The 21,427-nt window shown below is 36.2% G+C and overlaps 1 protein-coding gene and 1 long non-coding RNA gene across 2 annotated transcripts; one reads left to right on the top strand and one right to left on the bottom strand.

Annotated features, from left to right (window-relative positions):
* Positions 1–258: 258 nt before the first annotated feature.
* LOC146739483 (uncharacterized) lies at positions 259–1,138 on the bottom strand. The gene is made up of 2 exons (XR_014930197.1): positions 914–1,138; positions 259–430 (listed from the first exon to the last, which is right to left on the bottom strand). It is a non-coding gene; the product is annotated as an uncharacterized LOC146739483 (long non-coding RNA).
* Positions 1,139–6,056: 4,918 nt separating this feature from the next.
* LOC100374841 (retinoid-inducible serine carboxypeptidase-like) lies at positions 6,057–20,322 on the top strand. Its single transcript, XM_002737723.4, has 14 exons — positions 6,057–6,377; positions 6,915–7,039; positions 9,380–9,469; positions 9,675–9,830; positions 11,678–11,752; positions 12,171–12,243; positions 12,437–12,474; positions 12,687–12,815; positions 14,733–14,826; positions 15,070–15,180; positions 15,353–15,415; positions 18,952–19,029; positions 19,650–19,813; positions 20,170–20,322. Exons 1-14 carry the CDS (start codon positions 6,293–6,295, stop codon positions 20,230–20,232), a joined length of 1,344 nt encoding a protein of 447 aa, XP_002737769.2. The 5' UTR covers positions 6,057–6,292; the 3' UTR covers positions 20,233–20,322.
* Positions 20,323–21,427: the final 1,105 nt, after the last annotated feature.

Genomic DNA, 21,427 nt, shown 5'->3' on the forward strand with positions numbered 1-21,427 from the left:
TTTATTACTTTTGTTATTAATGCCCTTTTATTTTATTATTTTACTTTGATTTTGATTTTGTGATTTTTTTTAATTCTGCCCTACCTACATCTGATCCGACGCCTAAGTCCCGTTCAAATCTCGCATAAGTAACAGCCAATCACAGCCCCCCTTTTATACAGGCTGTCGGTTGCTTACTTTTCAGTGTAGTGATACTCTACGGGCAATCTTTCTGTACATTATATTTTGCCCACTTGAATAAACCATTAATAGAAAATTGCTAGTATATTTTTATTTGCAAAAGAAATTCCACAGCATTTTACAATTTTTGTCATTACATTGAATATTTTTTTCACTTCCAACAAATGTGTACACTTCCAGATACATCTTCGCCAACCAAGGTTCGTTCATTCAGTCATCGCTTCAATTTTACATCACTGAGCATAATTATCTAGAATGGAAGCAAAAAAATAAGTAAATCGTAATGATTAGAACACTGTAAACGGCTATAGTAAAAAATGCAAACTGATTTTGAATTGTATAACGGTCACCGGCCCACGGCATCGACGCAGAAAATTGGAGCAAAAAAATATTTCCTGATCAATACTATTGCGATGTGGTCCAATAAAAACTATTTTATTCCAGTCCAAATCAGCTCAATTACTTTAATAAAGAGTTATTGTATAATGTACAAAATGATGATACAATTTGATGAATATTTACAGCTACGGTTTCAATACCCGATCTTCAACAAAACATCACCCGTCTCCAGGGCAGGCGACTGGAAAAAGACACTGGTGTTCGGTCGAAACGGCGGAAACAAAATCGTCACTCCCAGAATAACTATGCAAAATAACGATCTAAAGTCGAACCATTCGAGCCACAATATTAACATAAAAATGACTTTCGTTGCATTTGACAATGATACACTTACTGAAAAGCCGTGTTATTCTCGGTCGCTAACGTCGGTATAATCCGCTATTTTATTTGAGTGTGTTTGCCACCCGACTCCGCCCGGTGACGTCATCATGTGCGCTATAGAAGGAGGTATGTGATTCGTTGACTAAAATCGTCGATAGTGGGTCTCGTTGAAATCTCGTTACATAGGCATCGGCTCAGATGTAGGTAGGGCGGAATTAAAAAAATCACAAAATCCAAATCAAAGTAAAATAATAAAATAAAATAAAATAAAATAAAATAAAATAAAATAAAATAAAATAAAATAAAATAAAATAAAATAAAATAAAATAAAATAAAATAAAATAAAATAAAATAAAATAAAATAAAAGGGCATTAATAACAAAAGTAATAAAAATTAAATTAAAATAAGTTTATAGCCAAAATAATTAAAGCCCGTACACTACATCAGATTTTAATCAGATTGACTCTAAATATACTTGGAGTACTTGTAATAAAAAAAATAAGCATTTGACGCATATGTAATATTAACATATCACAGTGCGCCATTAACCAATAACATTCTGTAATCATGTTATATGATTGTCAACTTCTATTAAAAAACGTACGGGTTTAAATGTTTAATTGATATTTAAATATTTTCAATTACTGTATTCCACCCAAGTAGTCTTATCGACGAAAAACACAAATTAATCATCATTCTATATCTCGCCTAAACTTGGTAGACAAAATAATATAACTGCTATTTATATTTTTGGGCGTTTTGTATCACGTTTGAGTTGAGACATACACACATCGTACTCTTTTAAGTTGTACAAACCGCGATTTTATCACAATCTCATTCAGACTTGTTTAATTAAAGAAGGATGTTCTTTTTAAATAGCATTTGGGACGAAACGAAGCGACAACACTCTTCCACTGTGCATACAGACCCGAGAAGGCGTGATACGCAATTGGTATTGGCGTGGGGTTCACGTGACCAAGCACTCATGGCGCACGCATTGACTACAGTAACTACGGTTACGCTCGCCGTCACCCCACGCTCTGACGATGGCCAGACAAACCACTATGAACCCCGTTACTGGTCAATGACCCTGTTGACTTACCAGAACGACATTACCAACACGGCCATTCGATGAACTATTAAGTACGTTCATACTGGAAATTTTACATATCATTCGGCCCATTCATTGTGGACAATTGCAAACCTGGGGGACAAACCCCTTCATATGAGTTTTATTTAAGTTTTATTTTAGTTAAATTCATTTATTTCGTGAAAAGCGAATATTTAACACGATTTTGCGAAATGTTGCGAAACCAGCTTAGAAATGTGCGCTCTAACACAGAAAAGCGACAAAAAGCCAAATTCTTCACAGTGCCTGCAATACATGTGTATAGGTTTAGTTGCAGGATTGGTTAGTTTGGTTCAGGAATTGTTATTTATGTGAAGATATATGTGTGTGATTGATTGAATCATTCGGTATGCGAGGTTTTTAGAGGTGCTCCCGAAATACTGAGCTTCAAATGGTATTTCCAGCAAAAGTAATGAAGAACACTCATTCTATCACTGTGACACGAATAGGCCAAATATTACGTAAAACTGGCAACGAGAGCGTAGGCCATTGTTTGTCGAAGAAACTATCATAGTCATGTTGGTATAATCGTAGTGGCATATCAACGGGGTCATTGACCAGAGATGGTGGTTCATGAAAAGGTTACAATTCAGGTGGTTTGTCTGGACTAACAATTCAATGCTTTTAATAATGAGCGTACTTTAATAGTAGTACATAAAAAATTGGTAAGTCAGTGGGATCACCGATCAGGGACAAGTTGGAGAACCAGGGACATGGTTCATTTAAAAACTAAAAAAGTGACACGGTAACATTACTCGGGCGTCATGATCGGCAGGGGACCCAGCAGAGCACTGGAAATCTATATTGAGCGGAGGAAGGTGTTCGAACACCGAGAGCTGCAATGTGACTTCCAGTTCACTAGACTGGACCAACTGCAACTGTGGCATTTTAATTGTTTAATAATAAGTTCCTTTAATGATTCATTTTTAAAAGAGATTATCATATAAAACAAACAAAATGTTGACTGCCGATTACTGCTTGGTCATTGGCATCCAACTTGAATAGTGTCGGAAAACACTGGTTCGTATTTAAGTCCGCTGGGGTCGTACTATAATCCTGGATTTTTTTTATTTCAGATATTATATGCCTATGTAATACCCGCTTTACAGCCTTATTTTAAATAATTAGTGATTTAATTATAAACTATACCAATTTCAAGTTGAATTCCAATGGATGAATATTTTTTTTCAATTATATCCTTCCAAAAATATTCTTGTATACTGTAACTAGCATGTTATTTTAGCTAATTTAAATAAACTGTAATTAAACTAATTGAAGATGTAGCTAATTTAACAGAGAGTATATTCCCATAGTAAGATAGTTGATAATTGTTGTTAATACAGGGGGCCAAATGCGCTAAGAATGTATTCAGCTCTTTCGACGTGTTTCACAAGATTCATGGAATTCTGGGAAATTTGTTATTTCGATTGTGCGGTGAATGTAATCATGGTGTGAGTGACATTATCAGTTTCTTGAAATCAAAACACTTCGTGTTTTACAAGGTTCCCGTATTCCGTTAACTGCTATCTTGCAGTAATTTATTCCATCCTGCACATTTTTACTTTTTCGGCAGATGAAACACAATACGTGCTACTTTTAACTGGTTTGTTTTACCGAATTTTTGTCCGTCCAGCTAGTAAGTATTCCTCACCCATTACTCATTATACACGGTTTTAAAGTTACTCGCGAATTGCGCGGTGGTCTTCACTCATATAATGACGTAGTGTGAAATACCATGTTTACATGAAATTCGAACACGCGACGACCCCCACCCTTTATTTTAAATCACCGTATATAATCCACGATGTGAGACCTGGGCCGGGTGAGGATGTCGTTTGATTGTGACAGCGACCGTAACTGTAGTTACCGTGGTCTTTTGAAGACTAACAGTTCTTCCATCAGAGGGCATGTACATGATAGCACGAGATTGAAATGATGTCATACCACGCTTTATCATATCTCGGCATGCATTCACACACAAAGCTAAAAAGTTATGACTGTCAGCAATAAAGTTGTTTTTATAGAGTACACAAATCTCAGGAAAATATCTGTAAGCTTATCTGGAATTGGCAAAAATATATAAACAAAATACTTGTTTCTAATGTATTAGATCATGTTTATGAGACAGAAACAGAAACTAATAAACAGTGGATTAAAAGCTTATATAAAATAAGTGAATAAAATGAATTGAAACATTTTACGCAATGCAACATTCCAATTAAGAAATAAATTTTACTCGGATTTGATCAAAATAGTTTCGAATATTGAGGAAGGCCATACACAAAAAATTGCCTTCTCTCAGAGGGGAGGGTGTGAATTTCAAGTTTCATTTGCTATTTGGTGACATTCCATGGATTATGAATTGGGGGAGATTGTTTTTGAAGAGGTACGAACATTTCTTAAACATCTTTGTAAACACAGAAATGAAAGTTGTATGAATTCACCATGAAATTTATTGTCGAATTTAATTTGTATTCAGTCTCAGATATGTATGATTTTTATCTTCTTTTATTTGCTCTTGTTGCCGTTCCAACGGCTTAATGAATATTATTATGAATCTTTATTTGTTCTTAAAGGCCACCAACCATTTCACAAAATACATAGAAAAATAAATACATAACTATTCTTTCCTGAGGTCGTGTTAATACATTCTTGTCTCAGAATTTGTGCTTTATGTACAAACATTGCTAGTTTGGGGATTATTTGGTCAGAGATATTCGACATAATGGAATAACAAATTTCTCATAAATATTATTATTATTATTATTACTACTATAACGATGGTGCCTAATAGCGTGAATCTCGCGTGAATCTCGCGTACATTTTCACATTGTATATTGCGTTTTCTATTTGTTCAAACATGGAGGTTCAAACAAGGAATATCAATGTTTTTTATTATTTCGCAGGTGCACATGTGTGTGAAATATACTCTGACGTAAATACAGCAATAAACCTTATGGAGTAAGTTATTTGGTACCATGCTTACAAGTATCGAAATTATGAATACACTATTTGTTTATCAGCTGTGAATTTACTGAGTTTCATATTACTGGACGAGTTCATCACCTGATTGTGGTTTTATATAGACCTCTGCATTTTAAGTCACGAGTTTAAATATATTATAATTCACTCCAGGTGTAACAGTGTTTATTTTTAAAATTATGAATGGAAGATGTCACGATAAAGGAATGTTTAAAGATCCAGTACCAACTGTATAAATTTGCATAATTCTGGCGTGAACCTTGCTGTGTGAATGTGTTATGTAACTTTGGTGCGCGTAAAAACAATGGAGTGATGAGTACAAAAAATAAGGTCGCGTGTTACTGTAGCATTCCCTCACCGATGTCCTCACTGGAATAAGTGCTTGTTGTGTTCTACTGTTAATTGTCGATTATTCCCCTAGGTAATTGCCGCATAATACAATAGTACTAGTATAACGTTTGAATATACTTTTACTATAAATGGCGCCCCTAGCGACTGAGAAATTCAAGTTACGTGACATAAATGGGTTTGTTTACAATATTGATTTGATCTGAAAGTCGTTACAATTATTTTGCACCTTATTCAGATTTTCGTCTTCTGCGTCATTCTACAATAAATCGCTGGGAGGAGGTTACAGAGCTTTTATATATATTTTTTAATTTCAAATGTAGTTTCAGTGTAGTTGCTACATACCGAGCCCACAATCACATAAACAATATTTATCACGGTGATTTGCATCTAGTGACAGTGTTAGGGGCTGATGTGCCTTGGGCAATACAGTTCGAAAATACCTATATTTTTAAACATCAGTTCTGTGTTTTTTTCACAGATATCGATTTTTTGTAAAAAATGTCAACTAATCTGGCACGACATGATAACATTAGTTGACATCCTTCATTGTTATTATCTGAGAGTAAATTCGACTTTTCTAAATATCTTTACATTTTTACCCAAAATTTCTCGCAATGATGTCATAATATCGTTATACCTAGTTCTGCAAAAAACGAAAGAATAAAACAAATGTTGTAAGATGGCGCTGTTATTTGACTCCACAACTTACTTGTGCAAGGGGGCAGGTTCGAGTTGAGGAAACACTAATAAAAAAGGAAACGCAAAGCGCTGCTGATATGATCAGCTGATTACTACGGACGTCACGAGACTTTCTAAGGGTCAATTTCATTCAACAGCAGACGTAGACCAGCTGTGTACAGTGTTTGTTTCTACCAAAGTTAGCAATAATAACTGGAGCGTGAGAGACAAGAACAACGGTTACTAGAAGTATGGAATACATTAAGGTTACTGTGTCATTGGTATTATTTGCGTGTTTTCTGTCAGGAACGTTTGTCAATACAGCGGGACGAACAGGTAATTATTCATTGAATTCAGTCATTGTCTCGGATACTTGTATAAATGGGGGCGTCTCGTGACCAACGTTGGACAACTAAAGAATGATACTACTACTAGTGTAACAACATGTCAAGCACCGCCCAAGATTAGTTAATATTCAATTGAACGCAAATAGATAACACTACACACACTGACCTAGCCCTGGATCCACGGCGTTGTCAGAGTGGGCGGTATTGGCATTCAATCGTAGTCTGGTAATTCAATCGCTGGCTGCCCACTCAAACACCGCCGTGGCCTGACATAGCAAAACGGGGTAGATGCGTAAGACGGAATAATTGGAATGCGCATGCGCGCACACACTATCAATAAACTAAGTCGTTCGTACTCAACTAAGCAAATTCGTACCGCAATTTTTACAGATAAATCCAAGCTCTGACATGTTTTTCTCATCTGCTTGTTTGAAAACAGTGCGCATAAACTTTGAGAGAACAGCTTAACTAAATATTAAAACTTAAGTGTCCTAATTCTGGTGAAAACGTATGAATTATTCTGTAGTTATTAACAAAAAGGAACAAGATTGGGGATATGTCGATGTGAGACCGCAAGCGCACATGTTTTGGTGGCTGTACAAGTCAAGCAAACAACCATCGCTGTCACAGCCATTGGTCATATGGTTACAGGTAAGAATGTATTGCGCCCTCAATCCGGATTTAGGGATTGGTCAGTTACTTCGGCCTGGGGGGGGGGGGGTCGGCTGATTCCATTTTGCCAGCTGTAAATCTCAGTTGACCCACCCCCTATCAAATAAAATAAGTGGGTGACCCCCCCATTATATTTTAATACTTAAAACATGCTGACCCCCCCCCCCACAAAAAAAAGAAACATAACAGTTTTGGCTCTGACATGATTACAAAATGTATTATATGTGCATTGAAAATATCATGGTTTGCCATAATTTTGACATAATCTTTAGCGTTTGCATTTAATAGACCTTAGGAGGGGAAGGGGAAGCATAATACCAAAAAACGACTACAGAAAAGGCTGCAGGAAGGAGAGAAATCTATTCTGCTAAAGATAGTAAATAAAAGCAAAGCTGTGGAGTACTTAAACGCCCTTTAAGATAGGAAAAGAGGATTTGAATCTAGGCGATTTGAACTCTTTGAAAACTAAGTTGGATTTAAAATATCTTTCATCTCTTATAGACCAGGAATGTTTTACACCTGAAGCACAGTCTGTGCTTATGAAAACAAAGCAAACTTTGATTTGTGCTTAAATTTGTGTTGGATTTTGGTATTTTACAGAGCAAAATGTGCATATTTAGAAGTTAAAAAAACAAAAAAACTATTTATTTATTTTTTTCATCATGTATTTTAATTTATATATCAGCATTTTCACAAATTTAACTTTTTTGATTTGCTGAACAAAAATTGTCACTGCTCTTTGTATTAATTGCTGTGTTGTCTTTCCGTCTCCTGTTATAATTAGATAAATCCAGTAAATATCTTATACAATAGTGACTTCAGACTTTAAATAAAATAATCTGATATCAGCAGCACATGGACTTGGGATGTGTTTAAAACTTAACTGTATAATTGGGGTTCTAGCCACATTGCATAATCTGTTAGTTATTTGGCAACTTTAACCTCAAAATATTTAGCCTATAACATTTTTTGCATCAACAAATTTATAGGCAATATATATAATAGTTATTATTAAGAACACATTTGTACGATTAACTTCTTTATCGTTTGTTCTGAAATAATATTTTTAATTTTATAATTGGTCATCATCTGTATGAATCTACCTCTTTTATTCAGTTCTAAAACATCTTCTATGATTAGCTGATTTGTTCTGCTGATCTCCTGTCGCTAGAAGTGTGTGTTTTGATTGGTTCATTTCAATGATTGATAATTGTACACCAGGTGTTAGGGATTATTATCCAATGATTATGGTAGCCGATTTGTTCTGCTGATCTACTGCGCTAGAAAAGTGTGTTTTGATTGGTTCATTTCAATGATTGACAATTGTACACCAGGTGTTAGGGATTATTACCCAATGGTTATGGTAGCCGATTTGTTCTGCTGATCTACTGCGCTAGAAAAGTGTGTTTTGATTGGTTCATTTCAATAATTGACAATTGTACACCAGGTGTTAGGGATTATTACCAAATTATTATGGTAGCCGATTTGTTCTGCTGATCAACTGCGCTAGAAAAGTGTGTTTTGATTGGTTCATTTCAATGATTGACAATTGTACACCAGGTGTTAGGGATTATTACCCAATGATTATGGTAGCCGATTTGTTCTGCTGATCTACTGCGCTAGAAAAGTGTGTTTTGATTGGTTCATTTCAATGATTGACAATTGTACACCAGGTGTTAGGGATTATTACCCAATGATTATGGTAGCAGATTTGTTCTGCTGATCTACAGTCGACTGGAAACTGTGTTTTGATTGGTTCATTTCAATGATTGAAAATCATATACCAGGTGTTAGGGATTATGACTCAATGGTTATAAATACTCAAATCCACTGCGAATGAGGCAAATCTGTATCGCATTTTTCTTCTTTTTGTATATTATGTTACAAAGCATTTCATTTTCAGTTTCTCATTTTTTAAAACTTCACTTTGGTGTCGAATACATTAGTTTATATAGGGTTGACCATTAGAAAGGGGGAATCCAGCAGAAATCGATAACAGTAAAACAAAATTTCGCACGCATAATTATTAGGGGAAATATTAGTACACAGTGTAAAGGGACAGCAAAGTCATCATGGAAAGAAATAGCACAAAACTAAGTGAAATATTTTGCAAAATTGTTCCACCATTGAGTTTCTAAGAGTTCCTAAGGGTCCGTTCTCTATTATTACAGCATTGGTTCTTTCAAGAATCCGATGAATTATAAACACATCCAGAACCTAATAATTTAGCTAGCGAGTACTGTATCCTCTTATCATCGACCAACGCTCTTGTATCGTGTGTTATTTCATTTCATCTCCACTTTCACGTTACCTTTACAGGGAGGCCCTGGTGGTTCGTCGTGTGGATTTGGTAATTTCATGGAAATCGGTCCATTAGACGTGAACTTGAATCCAAGAAATACAACTTGGGTAAGAACATGCATGTCATAGCGCCACCTAGTGTGTGAAGCTCGACTAATTTGTAACTGTGTGGCAACACTCATAAATAACGTCAGGCCATATTTGTAGAATAACGTAATTATACTGAAATAAACGTTTTAGGTCATTTTAGGTTCGATGACATTGCTACCATGGCACATGTAACACATTTTTGTATATATATTTATAATTGCAGATGTCAAAGGTTAACATATTGTTTATAGATAATCCGGTTGGTACAGGATACAGTTATGTCGATAATATTGATGCTATGACAACGGATGTCCATGGAATTGCGTTGGATCTTGTGACTGTAATCAAGGCATTCATTAAAAAACATGACGAATTCAAGGTAACCATATTATAAAGTGAAAACAAATTTTTATTCAAAATTGTTATTTCAACCGATCAGTGATTTTGATCAGGATCATGGTTCGTGTTAAGTTTGAACTTGATCAATCCAGGTATATTAGAGATATGGTTCCGGAATAGCATTTGTTAATACAAAATGGCGGTTAGTCGGCCATTTGAATGCAATGTTTAATACAAAATGACGTGCATTAAGGTCTCGTGCACGGGAACTACAACGCGTTGTACGTTGAAACATTCAACTGCAATACATTGACATATGATACCATGTGCATTGTGTATTTCAAAATACCTCGACAATTATCACATAAACATAAGGACTAATAAAACAACGTGCTTGCATCTGAAATCAGTTGCAGATGTCCGTACACAGAAGTGCTCAATAACATAGACCAAACCAGTCAAATTAGACGTTCTAAGAAATAGTGTTATTGGTTTCGACACACAGTCGACAGAACCTGATGTTTGCTGTCTGTCGTCCGTGGTAACCTTTACATTTTTGAGTCACGTTGGTTTCGTATGTACAATGGGTGGGTTCTCTCTCATATATTTATCCTAGGGTAGTTCAGTCTCAGATTTGTTAATTTCAATTCATGACCATATTTTTCATATTTCATTTTCAGAGCTCTGACATATTTTGTGCATATTGTATTGAGAATGTAATACATAGTTTATAATTTCATTACAATCACGCATCACTGAGGAATGTACACAATTCGATTATTTCTAATATATACTTGTACACCGTATTGACAATGTAATGCGATAATGAGGTTACACTGAATCCGCCCCTGGAGAACCTATGAATACAGGAAAATTAGGTTGGTGGCGTGATATTTTCTCCGGATGAGGCGGAAATTGATACAACAGATCATCTTGTGTGATATTATTGTGGAAGTATCGTTACCAGACTAATATATTTTCGGTTTCGATGCCGTTTCCAGCCAGCAAATTATGGAATTGACAAATATCGCACTGTCCTACTGTAAAATCCGGGTAGCTATGACTTAGACATACGAGTCGGTCAAAATGCCAAAGCTTTGGAGTCAATGAACGTAACACGTGTCATAAGAAGTCTATCATAAATTAGTAAACTGTGTACTTACTCAAGCGGGAAACACGTGACATTTATATTATATCACATGCTATGAAACTGAATGGTTTGATTGCTGTTTCGGAAGAGGGTCGGCATAGATTTGAAATTGAGATACTATATAAATAAATATATTACTTCTTTCATAGTTGTAATGGCCATGATGTCAGAACATGTTTTGTATAATTTACCATATTTCATATTTTGATTAGAGATTACATCACTCCCGCCACCTCCTCCACCTAAGAGAGGGTAACACTGATTTACATTAAAACTCAAGATCCTCTATATTATAAGGTTATTGCGAGAATGCCTTAAAGTAGACACAATGACAGTACAGCTGGAGTATCGACCGACGCGCGGCGTACTGTCATCGTGCATACTTTGAGGTATTCTCGTAATAACCTTATTATTTTACATTTTTTCCTTTCAAGGAATACACCAAGGGAATGCCGAAATTCAAAATGTTTAGAACAGAATCAGCACACATCGTTGTGTGGAGTCCGGTCAAACTCTGGTGGCAGCCATGTTTGTTTTTATTATTGGAGGACGCTTATGCGCGTAATCATTCCATATTTGGAATTCGCATTTCCTAATATGGTAGAATAAAAATACCCCGTAAATTACCTTAAAATTACGGCACGTTGTAACTTATGGCGTTACGGCGACACATGTATAATAATACGTGGTATTACGTGTGGAAATAATAGTAACTAACGTTGATATGTTTCTTTCAGACTGTTCCTTTATATATATTCTCAGAGTCGTATGGAGGTAAAATGACTGCTGCCTTTAGTCTGGAGCTACACACGGTAATCTTATACACGTATCTTGTCTGTCGCAATTCATTTCTAATTATATATAGCAACCCTCCATTGAAAAAAAAAACAACAACAACAGGGATTCTTTCTCAATTTTCCCGAGGCTAAGTTTAACGATAGAACACTTAAATATATATATATATTAGGAGTTTTCCGTTCAAAATGTTTTAATAAATATATTTGGAATTATTCAAAAAGTCAGATTGTTTGGATAATTGTATGGACGATTTGTAAGGAAATGCGCGCTCTAGTATTGGTTGGGTTTCTGGGTCAGTAGGTGTGTTTTAGTGACGTAGAAGAGCGTGGTTTGCTCATATTATTTGCCGCACCGACTTTTCGATCATCCAGAAAATCATCGGCCGGGAAAAAAACATGTAATTAACTATAACCTCCTCTTCCATTTTCATAGGCAATTCAAAACAAAGAAGTAACATGCGACTTCAGAGGATTAGCTCTTGGAGATTCGTGGATATCGCCTATAGGTTCGTATAGACTATTAGTGGTATGTGATATAAACTATTATTTTATTCAGTCGTGTTCGTCACTACACAGCCACTGGTTTCCATAGTATTCATGAAAAAAGTCGTACGTTAGAGTAGTTACAATGCAATAATTGTCTTCATATGTTCTGCATTAATTGCATATGGTAATACAAGATTTTATATATTTTTGCAGATTCCGTCATGACATGGGGACCATACCTTTATGCAACGGTATGTATCGGCCTAATGTAGATTTCTAGATACTGCCGTATGCGTATCTTTATAATCATATGTGCGTATCTTTATAATCATATGTGCATATCTTTATAATCATATGTGCATATCTTTATAATGTTATATCTCATTGCAATGGAGTATGTAATATGTTCTTCCCTATTCCTCAATATATGGACATCTATTTATAATACTAATTATATTATCAGTCTTTAGTAGATATCAAAGGTCTGTCAGCTGTGAATGGAGTTGCCAATAAATGCCAACATGCCATTGAAAAGGGTGACTGGAAGAACGCCACTGAGTTATGGAGTGATGCTGAATCTACAATTGAAGAGGTGAGGATAACCAAACGATCGTGTTACTTGAAGTTACTTCACAGAAAATACATTAAAAACGCACAATTATTTACTTAAAGATGCAATATGGAAGAAAATATATATTTATGATTTATCCAATCTGATTAAAGTCCAATATATAATAATTAAAACAAATGTAGCCTATACCAACATCGAATTTTAAACAGATTATGACTTATCATGAACTAAAAATGTTGCATCTCCGGGACACACAACAGCATTCCTCAATTTAAAATTCATAACCGCTAATACGCATGTGCAGTGATTGTTATTTTACGTACCTACACAACATGGGCTAGTCTGGTCCCCTGCCCCAGTTTCTTAACCGCCCTCAGCGTTGAAATTGGGGCAGGGGACCAGACTAAACATGGGCATATGCGTATAAGAGAATTGTATTGTTACATGGAACGAATAGTAGCCTTGTATATGTAATATTTAAACTATTGTCCAAATAATAACACAAACTATGCAATACGTAACCTGTGTGTTAATATTGTTGTCTGTTACTGTAAAACAGCATTGTTGGTGAATAATTTGGTTTTATTGTAAACCAAATATGTAGTTTTTGCAGCAAACAAAATAGCATCCGTCGACACAATATTTTTGGCGTTCGTCATTGTGCATACCAAAACAACTGGCGTGTAAAGCAAACAATTTTTAAAATTGAATACTTAGTTTAAACAACCCATTCGCAACGGACATTGACAGCGATTAAAGAAGATGAATCATGATTCTAAATGGCATTCAACAACGTATCAAGCTTTCAAGATTTAAAGAGACTGTCAATGCTGCAACATGTTTATAATATTATATTTGGATATTGAATGAACGCAATTTGATAAACCACCACCACCTTTCTGTTAGTGGGCGTAAAATCTCCAGTCCAACAACAAGTGTTTGTCATTACAAGGCAGTTGTAAACTATCATCCAGAGTAATCTCGTCATATAGTTGAAGTATCTCTAATGCAGCATGTCTGTTCAACGCAACTTTCGAACCCCCTGTGTGTGTTGGCCTGTTCTACATTGTTTTTCAATTCAAATAAAATGAAATTTATGGAAAAAAATATGAAGTATAACTATAGGTAAAAAATAAATGTTATAACTATTATTTAAAAATGTAAGATCAAACTGTTAAACGAAAAGCCTGGCGACTAATATAATAGTACAATGTGAAAGCAAACAATTATCCAAATTAGGTAATTAATGTGTATGGTTTTCAACTTTATATTAATCACGTCTGCGGATTACCCCCAGATCACACATGTATCAAGTTTCGTTGTTTTTAAAATATCTGTGAAACTGCTAAAATATGTTAATTAATTCAAATTAGATATGTATACACGGCAACCAAAAACTAATCAGAGAACAATGACTAATTTATTTGCAAACTATAATTAATATGAACAGTTAAAGCTAAAAGGGTATGTGCATTATTCCAGAACATCTATGTATTAATTATCTTTGAATCTTGGAATATCTTTTAAAAAGCTGAACAATGACAAAATGTAATGTTAATTATGTAATTATTATACACAGATTTTGACCCAAAGCAATTCGGTCCTAGAGTATCTACGTACGAAGTCTCATATTATATGACTTATGAGAGTTTAAAGACATGTTGAAACCGTGACGTCTGTAATACTTTAGAAAATTTCAATACACTTATTTCCTGTCGGCTAACTACGATCTGTTGCAAAAGTCGAATGATTTGAATTTAAACTTGAATTTATTTGTATTTATTTATTTTAATATAGCTCAATGTTTCTCCTTTACGTTTGATTTTACGCAAAATGCACGATCTCGCAGTGGACGGGAAGCTACACATAGTTGGAATTTACCAAACTGTTCACCCACGTGCTAGTACAAATAAAATAACTGATGCGTTTTGTTTGCAGTTAACGGATAACGTGAATTTTTACAATATATTACAACATAACGCAGATGAGCAGAACGTGGTTGAAAAGAAGTTTCTGGAAGACAAATATCTGGGTAATGATATATAATAAAGCATGTAAAATAACATACGTTAAATAACTCACGTGTACAGTGCATTGTGGTACGGATAGTGTGCACATTTCACAATAAATGTTATAGTAATCATGTGTACGGTCCCCACTCTTCAAACGTAAGCAATATATGCACAAGAAAAACTGAACGTATCATATTACTCAACACGATACTGAATGAGAAAATCCATGAACACACATTACATATTTCCAATCTATTTTATAGATTATCTTTATCGCCGCCATGTTGGTTATATGGACAACGACGCGTTGTCAAACTTGATGAATGGAAAGATTAAAGACCAATTAGGAATTCCTAAGAATGTGACATGGGGAGGTAAATCAAACGACTTAAGGCTGAGGGGTCATGTATAAATGATAACTTGTTCACCTCCATATTATTACACCAGTAATGAATGCTATCGTTTGTTACTTTAGTTACTCACACTTCTTAACGGTGCTTAAAATCAATAATTAACTCCCAACTAACGTATAATTATTCACTCTAGGTCAGTCTGGAGAAGTGTTCTCAACCCAGGCAGAAGACTTCATGAAACCTGTCGTAGACACGGGTAAGTCAAGCTATATCATATTGGACACATGATTGCATATTTACGATCGCGTTGTTGAGTTATTGTAAGTTATTGTAAGTCCTCTATATCGGTAGTACCCTAATCAATTTTGGCTTTAAAACAGACCTTCAGTACTGCCATAACGTTTAACCCATTGCTCCACTTAAGAGAGCCTGATGGGATTAGTTTGTGAACTAAGCCATCAAACCATCCCCAACGGACAGCCATGGCAAATGCCACAAACTTCCAGTATCCATACTGAAATAGTATAAATTTGAATGCATAGTATAATGAATTTGAGTGTTTATAACATCCAGTAATTACAAATACTGAATATTCAGAGTTTATTACTTGTGTCATGAATTTGTTTTTGCGTATCTGTTGACCGACTTAATTAACTGATTATTAGCGAATTGCTGTGTTATGTCTGTCATCGTGTAGGCCTATTTGAAGTTTTGGACGGAACTTGGCTCAGTGGTTTGGAACTAATTACAAGATACCGTCGCTATTCTGACATCCGTAGTTATTAATGTAGTGAACGATTAATCAAAAGATATGACGTATTCAGTACTTAGTGTGATTGGCTTTATGATTGAAGGTTACGCCCTAGAGTCTTTTTACTGCATTGTAATTGGTCAGAGTTTTGAAAATGAATAAAGAGAGTTTGAGTTGGTCTTGGCGAATACTCCACGACAGACGCAGTAGAGGGGGAGTGCAGCCTAGGGCAGTCGAGACGCAGTCCGAGAGAGTCCATGGGCGAGCCTTGAGGCAGTCCAGTCTTGGGCGAGTCTTGGGTCAGCCTTGTGATAGTCTTGGGGATTTTTTCCCCAGGGCGCTGTGTCTTATAGAGTGCTCGATTGACCGACTAAGACGAGAGCTGAAACGTATTTCGTTGTGTGTGCCTTATTTGACTGTAAAGTTTAAGTGACTTTCCCGATCCCGTACCTCAAGGGGACGAGATAGAGAGACGAGACGAGTTTCCCCCCTGGCAAGTGTGGAGAACCCAGTAGAGAGATTTTACCCCCCTGATACGTTTTGGATGAACCCGGGCAGGTGTTTAACACACATTGACATCCTGTGAAGAGAAGTGAAATGGCGAAGATGTGTCTTTCTTGTGAACCGAACTAACTAGCAGCGATGGCAGAGACGACTCGGAAACTGCGTTTGACGACTAACGACTTTACCCGAACGACACCGATGTACGACGCTGAAGAGATGAAGATTTCAGAACCCCTTCGGAAGGACCAGTACCGGATAGGACTGTATAATTAAGAATTGAGCGACATTAAGACAAGAAGATGAAGAAAAAGAACGACCCGGACTAACGCGACAAGAGAAGAGACGCTTATAGACTTTGACTTTAGCTATCTTTGTATTGCTTAGAGAACCGCTCGTTGGACACTGAAACTGACACTGTGTAACTCAAGGACGTTGAACTCTTTTCCAGAACCCTAACCCTATTGCTCAGTAATGTAATGTATTGCTTGCTTTTCCTATCGTTTTTACCGTTTTTTATGTGATGTCGAATTGTATGTATGTAAGCGCCCAGATCTTTGTTTTGAAATGATATTTAGTGACGTTCGAGGTCCTTTATAACGATTTAAGCGCGCCTCAGTGGACAAGTATTTGCAACACAGTGTTTTGAGTTGTGTGAAGTTTATAGTGTTTTAATGAGTTCATGAGTACGTATTATGATGGGGAAAGTAATGCCCCAATGAGTTTTTTTAAGAGTTTTGAGATTTGTCGAGTACAGAGATACCGACGTTTTAAGAGTTGTTTTTGTTTACGTGTTGTTTCCGGAATACTTCTGACGCTTTTTGAGTTGATAGCACCTTTGTAACGTTTTTTAATGTCTTTTTGAGATGACAGTTTGGTGCGCTTATATACGTAATGTTTGATATCGCAAGCTTTTGTTCATGATTGACAGGATTATATGTGACTTAGTAGTTTCTATCGTTTTGCTTTTCCGTCTTTTTGCCAGAGGAGTAATGTGTTATGAAAGCGAATTTGTCTTTGCATTCTGTTTCCACGCCGTATGACTTGTGTTTAGATTAACGACTTGTGAGTTCAGTTGAAGTTTATAAGCGTATATGACAGGAGTTTGATTAATAGCTTTTTATTCATTGTTTATTAGTTATCGCTTTGCAATGCTTTAACCGAGAGACGCATCCCTGGTAATCACGTGATCATGCTGTCGACTGCAGCGATTGGCTGATCGCTTGGTTACACCGCCACGCCTTAGTTTTTTTGACCTTTTGATATAGAGTTTGTAACCTTAGTAATAGAGACAGTGCAGCGACGGGTTACCTCAGCGAACCGTTTTGAGAAAAGTGAGTCGTTTGGTAGCCTTTCCCTTGTTTTTTGATTTATAACCGTTGATATTTGAGACTTTATAACCATTGTATTTAGACTTTATAATCATTGTACTTAATTAGTGTGTTTTACTCTTTTTGATTTATTCCTTTTATTAGTATTGTATTTAACCTGTATGACGATGAGTAGAGGACGGTATCTTTGATTTATGAACGTGTTATGCCAAGAGGCATATCTCAGTTTGGGTGAAGGGATGTGTCATGAATTTGTTTTTGCGTATCTGTTGACCGACTTAATTAACTGATTATTAGCGAATTGCTGTGTTATGTCTGTCATCGTGTAGGCCTATTTGAAGTTTTGGACGGAACTTGGCTCAGTGGTTTGGAACTAATTACAAGATACCGTCGCTATTCTGACATCCGTAGTTATTAATGTAGTGAACGATTAATCAAAAGATATGACGTATTCAGTACTTAGTGTGATTGGCTTTATGATTGAAGGTTACGCCCTAGAGTCTTTTTACTGCATTGTAATTGGTCAGAGTTTTGAAAATGAATAAAGAGAGTTTGAGTTGGTCTTGGCGAATACTCCACGACAGACGCAGTAGAGGGGGAGTGCAGCCTAGGGCAGTCGAGACGCAGTCCGAGAGAGTCCATGGGCGAGCCTTGAGGCAGTCCAGTCTTGGGCGAGTCTTGGGTCAGCCTTGTGATAGTCTTGGGGATTTTTTCCCCAGGGCGCTGTGTCTTATAGAGTGCTCGATTGACCGACTAAGACGAGAGCTGAAACGTATTTCGTTGTGTGTGCCTTATTTGACTGTAAAGTTTAAGTGACTTTCCCGATCCCGTACCTCAAGGGGACGAGATAGAGAGACGAGACGAGTTTCCCCCCTGGCAAGTGTGGAGAACCCAGTAGAGAGATTTTACCCCCCTGATACTTGTATCAAATTCACACTATAATCTAGATACTAACTCTCATATTAGATGGATATCCAAGAACGTACATCAACAGAAAATTGTTCAAAACTATATCAAAGGTGCAATTCAAGTACAACTCTAATGAGGAGAATTAAAGAGAACTATAAACCAGTGGGCATACGACCTCATAACCGAATCTTCATTGCTAGAGGGCATTTTGGTTATAGCATCAACTACTCACACAATATTTATCCAGTCACAACAACCAGTAATATCACATACTTACAATGTGTCTCTCTTTGTATGCAGTTGATCAACTCTTATCATCAACCAATTTATCTGTGGTTGTATACAATGGTCAGTTGGATCTTATAGTAGACACTCCAGGTGAAGTAAATCTTCAAACTGTCAGAACCATGATTTATGTACAGATTCTCTATTATTACATCATATTATCAATGAGGTGGTAGCAGTTCTGGTGTAGCCTTTTGGAGCAAGACTGTTATTAGTCATAATGGTTGAATGGGACATCGCACAATGCGTGCGGGTGACTGCACCCTGAACACTTAATCGTCACTGCTTTGATAAACAAGTTGTGTACATAATTCAGGGATGTTATATCATTGATATAGAAGATTATCCATACCATACATACATACAATTATCTTCTGTGGTTCAACAACTTTCTTCCAAGTTAGTAATATGGCGTACGAATAATAATGATGCAAACAGTGGAAAATAATTGTTTGTTCCAACAAGCTACACCGTATACAATCATTTGGTATCACAAAGGTTATTGGAGCTTACGAGTATTTCAAAGATGCAGTTAGTGACCAACTATTATCCCAAAACTACTGAATTTTATTTCAGTGAAACGTCTTTATACCACATTCATCTCACACTGCTAAGAAACCTAACCATTCTTCGGTATACAAGACTTGGATACAATAAGTTTTGCCTACATCATTTTATGTACATCTTATGTGAAAGACTAACTATTCCGACAGGTACTGAAATGTGGATGTCCGATTTGACATGGGATGGAATCAAGGAGTTTGACAAGGCTAAGAGAACTCCTCTGTATGTAGATGGGCGAATTGGAGACACTGCAGCTTTCGTGAAAACCTACAAAACGCTATCGTTTTACTGGATACTGAATGCTGGTCATATGGTAAGGGGAACTCACAAGGGCAATATCCAATAGTTCTAAGACCATGCATATTAGACACCAGAAAAATAGTCACATTTGAAATGATGTTGGATCATAAAATTATGCAGATCAATGGATTCTGATGTAATATTCAAAGTTGAATATTAAATGAGACAAATCCGAAAGGTGCAAAACGCAAATTTCAAGATTAAGACATTACAGTTGGATGGTCACCGGGTGACCACATTCTTGCAACATACCAAGCATGTTACGCCTTTGCAGACTAAGATTCCTGAACTACATGCATGTCAACAATTTAAGCAAGAGCAATGCTTTTTAATGCATTTCAAATTATTCTAAATGTTCCACTATTTCAGGTACCAATTGATGCTGGGAACATGGCACTCAAAATGATGGCAACGATAACAGGAACAGAGTAATGCAACACACAGGATGGGCTGAATGCACTCCAAGATATAAAGGCCGGAGCAATTTTCTGTATTAATAAATTGGGAACAATAATGTCATAACACTTGCGAAATTTATATCAAGTAAACCAGCATGCTGGATTCCAATAATAATGTCCAGGTTTCCACACTTCTCGAAATTGTGGAGTGTCTCTAAATATGCAAGCCATGAATGGAAACGCGAGTGTTTCATGCTTCAAATAAAAATCGCCATTCAAATCTTGTAATTCTCAATATCAGACACACACAAAGAGCAGCGAACTTGAAGCAAACAAGGTATATCAGGAGTTGGGTTGTCATACGTACGTATTGAGCATCTAATGACCCAGTTCTATTAGGTCACTGAACTTGATAATACCTTTACAGCGGTCACAATATTTATACAAGCTCAACACCCAATACCGAGCAATTTGGCAACATATACTTTAGTGACAGTTGTATGTACAATACAGATACATACCCGCCCTATATGACAGTTAATCAAAACAACGAAGCCGGGTTTCAGATGGGTTCAACTAATCTTTGAGCAAACAGTAATCAATGTTTTATTCATTGTCATCAGGCACTTTATTATTTTATGTATACTTATGCTCGCTAATTTAAATCTATTTTGAACATTTTACGAAAATAATAAATCTTGATACCGGTAACATATAATGGAGGAAAGTTTAGGTATGAATGCAGTTTTTGGTTTTAAAATCATTGCCTAAATCTATAAAATTATTGGCAAAATGGGTGAACGAGGACACTGAACGAGTTAACCTTCTCGGGTGAAATAGTTTGCAATCGATTACTAAGAAAGTTGGGCTGGCCAGGGCATCGGTTCACGAGATTGTGCAACAATTCCGTCGCATACATTTTAACAAGAGTAATGACCTCATAAACTACCCTTTTTCACTGTAATGTTGCAATGCATTCAGAATAGTGTTGCAAAACACGATATTTGAAACTGATACATGATGACAATAGAGGTGAAACTAAAAGTGAAATATTGCAGGAAAAGATTGTCTGGACGATGCGTGTTCTGGAAAAACCGTCAATGGCAACATTCAATTATACAGGAAACTGAGAATACAAGCTCAACCATTATGTTCGCACTACAACAATGTTTTTTGTACCTTGAAAGGGAATGGAACAGTCCAACTATGCAATCACGCATCAAAGGCAT

This window comes from Saccoglossus kowalevskii, chromosome 8 (assembly GCF_978046115.1).
Source record: "Saccoglossus kowalevskii chromosome 8, keSacKowa6.1, whole genome shotgun sequence".
NCBI classification, from domain to species: domain Eukaryota; kingdom Metazoa; phylum Hemichordata; class Enteropneusta; family Harrimaniidae; genus Saccoglossus; species Saccoglossus kowalevskii.